Genomic DNA, 12,113 nt, shown 5'->3' with positions numbered 1-12,113 from the left:
TACACTTTTGTCCACTAGAGGACACTTTATCACATGTTGTCCACTTAAATCTCTTACCTCTGAGATTTGTGTTTTACTCTCAAAATGGGAAGTTTGCTGTTACTGCCTTTTAAACTTTTTAACCTTGAAGCAGGTTATAAGAACCAAACCATTCGAAGATGTCTGCTGTCAATCTTCTGGATGTTGCATCCGAACTGAACGATGAAGAAGCAGCACTCTCTAGTGGTGAAAAGGAGGATCTGTGTTTAAAGTGTGGCTGTGGAGTCTGACACACTCTGCTGGATATCATGAAGAAGAAACCAGAGAGAGAGTAATATGCGACAACATCCAGATTGTACTGTACATCTATTACATCTGATGGCAACTAAATGCAGATATGGGACAACATTTATGGAGTGTTGTAAGCCATGATGCTGGCATGAAGTTACAGACTGTATAACATGTCAGCTGTGTGAGTGTTTAGTGCCACCACAATGTCAGCTCAGATGCAGACTTGAGGACTTTGACTCTTTATGTGAGTTGGCAAATCTACACAATGCAATTTTGTTGGGCAGCAATCCAATCAAAGCAAATATGAGGGTTGCAACAAAACTGCTGGCTAGAGAGGAGGAGGCTGAGATGGTGAAGGTGATAGAATAATGGATGAAATATAGAGGAAAATGAGGAGCTGAATAATCCACTTCACTGATTGTTACATGTTAATAATGCACGCCTTCACAAGACAGGATGTGACCTAAGCATTGCTTATGAAAAAGGCAACCACAGGGTCCCATAGTGATCACACTGACACTTTGAGTGGTCTCTATAAACCTTCAAGACCACAGGCTGACTGCTGCTGTCACCATGCATGCGCTGCACAAGATCTTTGTTTTTTGCGCTCTTGCGGGTTTTGGTAAGATTATTTGATCTAATTTTAATGCTCAAGACCAAAAATGAGACGTTTCCATGTTAACAATGTCTCTCTATCTCTAAAGCCCTGGGTGGTGAAATCATAAATGGCAAAAAGACCAAGAAGAATGCGATGCAGTACATGGCCTCTGTGCAGAGTAACAAAGGTCATATCTGTGGAGGATTCCTCATCAGTGAAGACTTTGTGCTCACTGCAGCTCACTGTGGGTGAGTGTCTGTCTGCTTCAGGCATTTTACTTCATCTACATGTAGTGTATATTAATCCAACTATTTTAATTTGTTGTCATGTAGGAAACCAACACATGTTGTCCTTGGCACCCACAATCTCAGAGATTACAATAAAAAGATGAATTACACTGTGGAGGTGTGCAAACACCCAGATTACAAGGGTGCTGTATCTGGGAATGACATCATGCTCCTCAAAGTAAGCAGAGTCAACCTGATTGTCTCATAAATAATCAATTACATTAGTAATATTGAGATTCCTGACAGAGAACAATACAAGGCCTCTTTCCGTTTTCCTTTGTGCAGTCACATCAGAGAAATATTTCTTCTTAGTCAGCAAAGCCTCAAAAATACATAACTGGATATGCACAAACATGCCTTTAGGCAAGGTGCCACTTTTAGAAATAAACAACATATGCTCAATACATATTTGATACTAGAATTATGTTTTTAAGTTTATTCTATTCTGTTTCCAAACAGTAATTCGCATTTCCATTGATCTGGTATTAAACTTACAGTGGGGTTGAGGGGCTTAAACCTCAGTAGGGCTGGCCAATTCTTTTCATTATTAAACTCTAAATACCTAATTATGGGAAAAATAATTGTTGACTTAAACCTCATGTTTGATTTCCACTGATTTGGCACATGCCCTTTGCAGCAGTTAGATTTAAAAAAAAAAAAAGAAATAAAGAAAAAACTTTACAAATGAAAAATCCATGGGAAGTAATAAGTAAAGGCATCCTGACACCAGTTTGTCACATACCTTCAATATTACATGTGCCTGTAGGTTGAATAATTAATTGACCTGGAGAGAGGTCAGCATAGCTGAGTGACTGCACCTTTTCCAGCTTTTTGCCCGATATATTTTTTAGCAGATTTTGGAAGGATATTTGATGCAGTTTTATATTTCCTTACCAAAGTTTAATTAAGAAATGAGGCATGTTCAGCCAGATTTTAACCTTTATTTTTGTGTCCGCAGTTGTCAAGGAAAGCTAAGCTGGGGAACAAATCAAATATAAAGACCATTGACCTCCCGAGTCCTAAAATGAAACTTAAGGAGAACAAGAAGTGCCGTGTAGCTGGATGGGGCTGGACAAAAACTGGCGCTAATAAAATTGAAAATGATCTGCAAGACATGGAAGTTGCTGTCATTGACCTGAAGAAGTGTAAGAAGCAGTGGAGGGAGCTTCGTCGGAGCGTGGAGCTTCCTGATAACGTAATCTGTGCGGGTGGATATAACACAAAGAATGGAATCTGTAAGGTTAGTATTCAGTCTGTAAACAGTCAAAATGTAAACAGAAATCATTTAAAAAAATCTTATGAAATGACAGAGATGAATCTTTTCCTCCTAACAGTATGACTCCGGTGGACCTTTGGTGTGCGACAATCAGGCAGTTGGTGTCGTTTCTTTCAACTGTCAAGGCAACTGTAAATACCCAAATATTTCCAACATTTATACAGACGTGTCCAAATTCATCCCCTGGATAAACGGAATCCTCAAGAGGAAGAAGTGTTAAATATAACAGCATTAAAATAATTTCTCTGTGATGGATGCTTAAAAATCTGACTGCTTTTCAAATAGACCCACCATTATGAATGGAAGCCGAGTGAAACTTTCCTGCATTACACTTTTGCAAATGCCTTTTAGATGTAATTTCTTATGTTTTTAACCTTCGTAATTTTCTATCACAGCTTGCAGAGTTAAATGCTAATAAACAGAATATCATGAATCCAACATCTGTAACAGTTTTTTCACACACAAAAAGATCATTAAACTTTTTTTCTGTTAATTGTTTTGAGTAATAAAATAAATGCTACCTAAACATGGTCAGTGAGATTGCTGTGTGTTAAATGATGAACATTGATGACTGTTGTGTTATTTGTGACTGTGGGAACCTGGCTGCTTAAAGCTTCAGAAGCAGACTGTGGTTAACGTGGTTCATTAAAGCTGACTCACATTTCAAACAAACTTTATGAGGGTTAAGGTTGTGACTCATATGTCCAACACAAATACTTGTATTAGCTAATCACTTTCTATGTGGCTCTTTGAAGCAATACAGTTCAAAATAAATAAAACTAAGGTTACTTTAGACTGTGCAAATTATGGGTATGGCCGTTTCATGTCATACACTGGATTCTTGACAGTGTAAATGAAGCCTTGAGTTTTGCATTTGTCTGCTGAGATGCTAGTTTGCAGGCTTGGCTGACTAATTAGCTGGATAGTTAGCTAGTTTACCCTCATGTTTCATAGGTCGGTTATTTTTCAGAAGTCAACAGATGGACTGACAACCAAAGTAGCCAGCACCAGGTCTGCCAAAAGAATTGGTTGGGTCCATTGAATGACCCAGTGAATGGGCCCTCCCCTTATTTCATTTATTGATGGTATCAGTGTGTGTTGGACCAGTAGCATTGGTGCTAGCATCCTGGCTAACATGCCTCATTTTGCAGCAGAAATGATTCTGCTGCACTGAAAGTTCCCAAGATCACAGTGGCCTCCATAATTTTTTAAATGGAAGAAGTCTGACATGAACAGGATTCTTTCAAGAAGTGGTGATCCACCAAACTGAGTGATCGGGGAGGGGCTTAGTATGACATTCAATCAAGTACTCAATGGTCACTCTGACAAAGTCCCAGAAGGACAACCACCACTGCAACCCTCCACTGATCTGGGCTTATGAGTGGCTAGATGGAGGCCTATCTTCAGTGCAAAACACATGAAATTCCACTTAGAGTTTGCAAATAACTTCACATGAAAATTCGAGAAGGGTAAGTGATACGAAAGTCTGCACTTTATTTGAGTTTGCAGGTCTGCAGGCTGGCCAGAGCTGTACACTAATGTACACAGTGTACACTTATGGCAGTGGCTGCTACTTCAAGTAAGGACATAGGTCACTAATCATCAACTGGTGGCCCATGGGCCAAATTAGGCACCCCAAAGCTTCCAATTCGGCCCCCAGAAGATCATTCAATTCAGAGAAGAAGGAAAAGAAGATGTGGTTTTACAGGTATATTTTGGCTGCAGCTGTAAAATCAACTGCCAAAACAATTAATACTGAAATAGTTTTAGAACGACTTAACATTTGATCTGTTTTCACAAGAATTCACTTGACAGCTGTTATTAGTAAATATTTAAAAATATATGTCAAAGGATAAGACTGGTGGAAATGTTGCAAAAATGGCCAAATAATTTGGTGAAAAGAGGTTAAAATGTTGCAAAAAATGGGTAAAAGAGGGGAAAAGGGGCAACAAGTATCAAAAATGGGTTAAAGGGCCAAAATGGTGCAAAACAGTAATGAAAAGGGGTTAAAATGTGGCAAAATAGATAAAAGGGGCAAAAGCAGTGGCACAAAGGACATAAAACATGAAAGAAAATTGGTTAAAAGGGATTAAAGAACTGGAAAAATTGGGTGAGAGGGGCAAAAAGGGGCAAAAAGTATAAAAAATGTGTTAAAAGTGGCAAAATTATAGCAAAATAGCCTGGAACTGTAGTGAAAATGGGTTAAACAGTGGCAAACAGGGGCAATAATTGACAGAAAAGTGGCTAACAGAGGTTAACTAGTGTCAAAATGGGTGAAAAGTGGCAAAATTGGTTGAGTGGCAAAAAAAAGATTGCAGAAATGGCCAAATGAAGCAGTGAAAAGCAGTTAAAAAGTGTAAAAAATTAGTTGCTATTGTGCTAAATCATAATTGGGGAGGGCCCATTTTCTGGATTTTCAGGGGTCCATTCCCTGGGATTTGAAAGGAAATCCAAATACTAATACAATTATATGTTAATCAGGCTAAAATATATATATTTTTTATTTCTGTTTATAGAAAAGTCCAGCCTCAAGAATCTCTGTCAAGACTAAATCTGGCCCTTGTGCAAAAGTACTTGATGACCCCTGACACAGGTGAAATAAGTTCAGGATAACATCACACAATACTTCACAAAAGATGCATCTTAAACTGCTTTTAAAAACATCAGTAGAGACTGCGGGGGTCTTCAGCCTATGGCTGATGTGGGGATGGAGAAGGTCAGTGGTGTAAGCATGTGCCTGGTTGTGCAGGGCTTTGATAACAAAAACTAAGATTAGGGATGCACAGTATTGGATTTTTGCCAATATCCAATATGCTGACATTTCCAAACTCATTTTAGCCATACTGATACCAGTACTGACTGCAACATGCAGTTATTTTAAATATATATTATTTTAAAGAACACCAAGTGTCTCCAAAGGGAGACTGAGTCAAGCAGAGCGCAGAGAGGAGTAGGGAAGTGCTCAGTCTGATATGTTTTACATTTGGGGCTTTATTCAAAGAGTTCAAGGCTAACAGCTGGCCCCCTTGAGTCTGTACACTAGGTCAATATCTAATGATGCACCTGTATATATACTGAAATTTAAAACCAACATTAGATAAATATATACCTGCTGCCTGCTGGACTTATGTGTAGTTAACAATCCTGCAGCATTTTGGATCATTTGTTAATAGATGAGGGAGGCCTTACTGAGGCAGATTAAAAAAGGAAATGTAGGAATCAAACCAGGATGTTGTTTTTTTTTTTACATTTTATGTAATAAAGGGTGAAAGGGATCTGATACAAGGGGCAACAATAGAGTGAGTGCTATCAGACGGATTGATGGTGACCTCTGACTGACAGTGTTTGAGTAGATAATGAAGCTCATTCAATCATTAAAGGAAGTCAAGTAAAAAATCAATGTTTAAGTGCCAAGCTGCTCACTAGGAACTTGTCTAATCATCTTTAAACTATAGCCTCTGCAGAAATGTAGTGTTAAACCTGTTGCCCTGCAGAGGCTGGCAACTGAAACAGGAAACATGCAGCTTTGAACAGCGTTCAAAGTGCATTTCTTCAGTACCAACAGGACAGGGTAGATGAATATGACACATGAGTGATAACAGAGTTGATGCCATGCATGTCTAGACTCTTGTTTTTAACAAAAAAGAAAATAAAATGAGAATTATTCTCCAAAATATGAACTGATGCCAACATTTGGCCATTTCTGTCACTCTAGCAACATTCAATAGCAGATCAACAAGCTCTAAAAGCTTCAGCCTAAGATCTACAGCAGTTACACTCAGCAGAAAAGTGCCAGAAATATACCTGAAAAACTAATACTTCATCTGTTTTCATCACTTGTACTTTACGTTCATCAATCAATACTCAAATGGCAGGTCCAAAACTGCCAGTAGTCAGAATCAGTGCAGTGAAAATAACACACATGGAAAAATAATCTGAATCAAAAAGGGGAGAAATAAGGAGGAAAATAAATAATAGATTGATTTATCAAATGTGTAAGGCTTCATGCTTTGTAAGTGGCAGCACCACGTGCTTCTCAGTTACAACTGCTTTAAACAAAGGCAGGATGTGATAGAAGCTAGGTGATAACCACAGGGTCTCTAGGTGAACAACTGCCACTTTGAGGGTCCTTTGCAACCTTCAGACCTGCTGTCACCATGCATGCTCTTCTCAAGATCTTCATTTTTTCTGCTCTGGCGGGTTTTGGTAAGATTGTTAAATCTGATTTTTATACTCAAGCTCCTAAATGTGATGTGTTCCTGTTAAAGATATCTCAGTTTTTTCTTTAAAGCCCTGAGTGTTAAAATCATAAATGGTAACAAGACCAAGGAGAATTCGATGCAGTACATGGCCTCTGTGCAGAGTAACAAAGGTCATATCTGTGGAGGATTCCTCATCAGTGAAGACTTTGTGCTCACTGCAGCTCACTGTGGGTGAGTGTCTGTCTGCTTCAGGCATTTTACTTCATCTACATGTAGTGTATATTAATCCAACTATTTTAATTTGTTGTCATGTAGGAGTCCAACACATGTTATCCTTGGCACCCACAATCTCAACAATGTAGATAAAACGAACAAATACCCTGTGAAGATGTGCAAACACCCAGATTACAAGGGAGTTGAATCTGGGAACGACATCATGCTCCTCAAAGTAAGTAAAGTCAATTTAATAGTCACAACAGACTGCTTCTTAATGTCTGATTAGTTGCTTAACTTTAAGTTTTGTTGTGTAAAGGGGTTTAAAAAACGGTTGTGAACCACCCATGGCTACCTTATGGTACACCTGCATATTTTACCAATGCATTGGCCAATATGATATGTACCATCAATATGTTTGACCAATATATCAGTTGTAAATATCAGCAGACATTTTCATATCTGTTGAAACCAATATTGTGCTGATAATATTGTGTATATCCAGATAATTCTTTATGATCCACTGAGGGTAAATTCTGGCGAGATCATAGAAATAAATTAAAATTTAAAGGTATATATAAAAACTAACATTCTGTGCAGTGAATGACAACTCCATTACACCTACACAAATATGAGCACATGATTTAGCCTGGTTAGACTCCATACTATATAATAAGCTGGAGAATGTGCAGACTAGGCCGGGGGAGTTTATGATTTCTTTATCTCGTTTCAGTTTGATGTTATGCGGCCAGTGGCTGACTATGTAAAGAAAACTCCAAATCCCTGCACTGGTTCATTAGGGAGACTTCAGTGTTCCTGAGCCCATGCAGTGATTTTCAGTACAGGATCAGATTTTTTTTTTTTTTAATGCAGTGGCTACCACCTCAGGGCCCAAAGATCACAAACATACAGTACTGATATTTGGCCTTGTCCCTTGTGCACAGAGATTTCTCTCAAATTGATCCAAAATTTTAGACCTAGTTTTTCTCAGATTGCCAAACCTCTGTTGAACTTTACTTCTGAGAGACTCTGCCTATTAAAAAAATGTTTTTTTGTTTTGTTTTTTAACATCCATTCATGTTATTGACCTGTTGTCAAATAACTTGATTAGTTGCAAAATGCTCAACCAGCTGTTTTTCTTTAGAACGGCTTACTTTATCAGCTTTTTGTTGCCATGTCCCAACTTTTTTTTAGATATGCTGTTGCCATAAAGTTCAAAAAGGGCTAATAATATTCATGAAATGGAAAAATGTCTTAGTTTCAACATCTGATATGTGGTTTATGTTGTATAGTGAATAAATATGGGTTTATGAAACTTGAAAATCACTGCATTCTGTTTATGTTTACATTTTACACAGAGCCCCGACCTTTTTGTTAATTGGGTTTGTAAAAGCATGTAAAAAAGCACACATTTGGATTAGCGAAATTCTAAAAAAAAAAAATACAAAAAACAAAAAAAATAAATAAAAATGGGGGTAGCTTGCTCCCAAACTTAGCCCCACGTTACTACGGCCCTGCCTGCTCATGTTCACTCTCATTTGAGTACAAACTTGACTGCAATTCTCCACATTCAAATATCGTTGCACAGTGTAACTTTTCACAGTGAAGTAGTAATTGATCTCTCTCTCAAGGAAGCTGAAAAAAAATTTCAGACATCTTCTTTTAGTTGAATGTGGCATGTCAGTTGAGTAATTTATTGACCTGAAGAGAGAGGTCAGCATTTTGCTATTTCTTAGACAACCCTTGCTTTCTCATTAACATACTGTTATGGAAGCTCCAGTAACTTTATTGTTCCAGCTATTGCTGTGACACAACACAGGGGCAGGATCTTTTATTTTTTAACATTACATGTTTATCACATTAAACAAAATTGCAAAAAAAGAAAAAAAAAAAAAAAAAAGCTTCCAGAATTCTTAAAAGCTATATTTAGCTTGCAGCTTAATATTGGGGTTCTCATCTGTATTTTTGTTTAATCAACAGCTATCAAGGAAAGCTAAGCTGGGAAGAAAAGCTCATACAAAGACCATTAAACTCCCGAGCCAAAAAATGAAACTTAAAGAGAACAAAAAGTGCCGTGTAGCTGGATGGGGCTGGACAAAATCTGGTGCTCAAGAAACTGAAGTTGATCTGCGAGATGTGGAAGTTCCTGTCATCAACCTGGAGAAGTGTAAGAAAGAGTGGAAGAATAATATTCCTGAGAATGTGATCTGTGCAGGTGGATACGGCACAAAGAATGGGATGTGTCAGGTTGGTATTCAATCTGTAAATAGTACAAATATTGATAAAATATGACAAAAAAGTCTTGAATGATGACAGAAATGAAACTTTCTTCCTATCAGGGTGACTCTGGTGGACCTTTGGTGTGCGACAAGCAGGCAGTTGGTGTCGTTTCCTTCAACAGTGGCAATGACTGTAACTACCCAAATTATCCCAACATCTATACAGACGTGTCCAAGTTCATCCCCTGGATAAAGGGGATCCTCAAGAAGAAGAAGTGTTAAATGCAACAACATTGAAAATTGTTTCACTGTAATGGATGCATGAAATCAAACCTCACTGTTAAACAGACTCACCTATAACAGTAGAAACACAGCTTGCATACTTAAAGGCTAATGGTTAATGCTAAGTATCACAAATGCAACATATGTAACAGTTATTTTTAAACAAAAAAATATATAACCATTAAAGCGTATTTTGCCTGTTTTTAATGACTGTCAGTGTTAATTTGCTGTGTGTTTAATGATGACACAGAGAAAAGAGGTTAGACATGTTATTTGTGACTGTGGGAACATCAGTGCTCATATCTGCATCAGCAAACCATGGTTACTGTGGTTTATCAAGATCAACTCACAGCTCAAAGGAACATTATGAGGTTTTAGGTTGTGACACGTACACACACCACATGGAAAAATGGTGCTGTGACTGTTTTTCACCTTTTGTCATCTGAAATCACTTCTTATGTGGCTCTCTGAGGTAACACAGTCCAAAGTGAATAAAACCAAGTTTATAAAGTGTCACTTTAAATGGTAAATTAGATGAAACTAAATGAAAAAGCTTAAAGACCATATAAACAATGGAAATAGCCATCATGGAGTCATCTACTGGATTCTTCTGAAGCCTTGAGTTTGCCATCTGCTGACATGTCAGTTTTCTGGAGCAACATATTGTCCTATTTGGAGGACAGGTTAGAGCTAGAGAGGTAGGAGGTGTTTGTGGATGTGAATTCATAAGAGATGAAAAGGCTGATTAGCTGGCTGAGTAGCTGGTTAATTATGTAGTTTACCCTTTTTTATAGAGTGAGTTATTATCAGTGCTGGTATAAACAGATTTCTACAAAGTAATGTCAGTTAACCAAAAATAATGTAAAATAAGTTGTGAACAGCACTTTTTAAGTGCAGCCACATATTCTCTATTGTAATGAGGTCTGGGCTTTGACTCAGCCACTCCTGAACATTCACCTTGTTGTCTTTAAACCTTTTCTGTGTAGCTTTCGCTCATTATCTTGCTGGAAAATAAATCTTTACCCAAGCTGCAGTTCTCTTGCAGACTGAAAAAGATTGTCATCCAGGATTTTACTGTTTTTCTGCATTCATTGTACCCTATAACTTTTTTTTTTAGCTCTCCTGGGCTGGCTGCCAAAAAGCATCCCCACAGCATGATGCTGCCACCACCATGCTTCACAGTGACATATTCAGTGTTTGGTGTCCGCCACAGATAGCGTCTTGTCTGATGGCTAAAAAGCACCATTTTGGTCTCAAGACCAAAGAGCCTCCTTCCACTTGACCATGGAGTCACCTGCATGCTTTTTGGTGAACTCCAGTCGAGATTCAATATGAGTTTCTTCAACAGCAGCCTTCTCTTTGCCACTGTCCTACAAAGCTTTGACTGGGGAAGAATCCAGGCAACAGTTGTTGCAGAGTCTCTCCAATCTCAGCTGCGCAAGATTGTAACACCTACATTTACCTCTGGTTTGCAAACCTTTGTCATACATTTCATTGAGTTATGCATCCTTTTCCAACACATACACCCCTTGTGATTGTGGTTAAGCACGATTTCAACTGGGATGGAGAGCTTGCTAAAAGCATTTACAAACATGTTCCACCGTGGTTTAAAAGGAAGTAACATATGAGTAAAGACATTCTGAGTGACATTTAACTGCGAGTAAGTGTTGGTATGACTTCTGACAATGGTTTTATTCCTGTGAACTGAGAATACTGACACTCAAATATGAAACTTTATTTCCTGTCTCTCATTTTGTTTTCACAAGTTTTTGTATTGAGGTGAGAAAACCTTACGTCACAACTTGAAATCAAATCAAAAAAAGCTATCTTTGAAACTTCTTTTTATCTATTTTAACTTGAATTTATGTTCTTTATGTGGTATCCTAAAGTGTAGAGATTTGATTATATAATGCAGGAGAAGGCAAGACGCAAACACTAACAACAGCCCTGTGGATGGAAAGACTGAAAAAGTCCACACAATGGAACAGATGACTGCAGGTCTACAGATGAAGATGGATATTTTAATCTGAAGGTGGAACTGTGTTTGAATATATTCAGGTGTTGCTGCTGGTTGTTGCAAAAGAACAGTTTTAAGGTGCAGTATATAGAAAGCAGTACAATGTCCACCTTTACATTTATTTCTTGATTTATTTGATTAACTTTTTGTTCATTTTTTAAATAATTTTTTCCCCTTTTTCCTCTGTCAAACACACACTAGTTTGAGTCTTTTGGGAAAAACTTGAGAGGGGTCTGGCTGCAGACCTTATATCTCTGATGTAACTGTATTCATAAACAAAAATCCAGCAGTAACATGCATAAAATAACACACTGCAAACTTTAGCTTTGTTAGCTATGTAGCTACGTTAGCTGCATATCTCCATTATCTATAGCTCAGTTAGCTTTAGCAGTGTGACCTTTATCAAATGTAGCTCAAGCTAACTTACCTACATAGATAACATAAATACATAGCTGCTTTGAGTTTAGCTTTAGCTATGTTAGCTACATAGCTCAGCTATCTTCATGGTTCCGTTATCTACATTGCTTATGCAGCTAAAGAAGCTACATAAGCCATGTTTTTTTGCATTGGAACTCTTTTGGAGAACAAGCTTTTTTCTGTAAGCAGACTGTTTACATTCATGACATAACTACACTGTAAACATTACAGGCTAAGCAACATTTCATAAATAAAACAGTGGAAGCAGGGGTGTCCAAACTTTTTTCCTCTGAGGGCCACATATTGAAATATATAAGAATGGTGGGGCCACT

General features: G+C 37.8%; 2 protein-coding genes across 2 annotated transcripts; both read left to right on the top strand.

The window, feature by feature from the left end:
- The first annotated feature begins 799 nt into the window (after positions 1-799).
- LOC121512694 (duodenase-1-like) lies at positions 800-2,882 on the top strand. The gene is made up of 5 exons (XM_041792089.1): positions 800-892; positions 975-1,116; positions 1,201-1,333; positions 2,114-2,395; positions 2,490-2,882. Exons 1-5 carry the CDS (start codon positions 844-846, stop codon positions 2,649-2,651), a joined length of 768 nt encoding a protein of 255 aa, XP_041648023.1. The 5' UTR covers positions 800-843; the 3' UTR covers positions 2,652-2,882.
- Positions 2,883-6,563: 3,681 nt separating this feature from the next.
- Positions 6,564-9,711, top strand: LOC121512609 (duodenase-1-like). Its single transcript, XM_041791967.1, has 5 exons — positions 6,564-6,637; positions 6,723-6,864; positions 6,949-7,081; positions 8,827-9,093; positions 9,186-9,711. Exons 1-5 carry the CDS (start codon positions 6,589-6,591, stop codon positions 9,345-9,347), a joined length of 753 nt encoding a protein of 250 aa, XP_041647901.1. The 5' UTR covers positions 6,564-6,588; the 3' UTR covers positions 9,348-9,711.
- Positions 9,712-12,113: the final 2,402 nt, after the last annotated feature.

This window comes from Cheilinus undulatus, linkage group 7 (assembly GCF_018320785.1).
Source record: "Cheilinus undulatus linkage group 7, ASM1832078v1, whole genome shotgun sequence".
NCBI lineage: Eukaryota > Metazoa > Chordata > Actinopteri > Labriformes > Labridae > Cheilinus > Cheilinus undulatus.
This window is presented reverse-complemented; position numbering and strand designations above follow the sequence as displayed.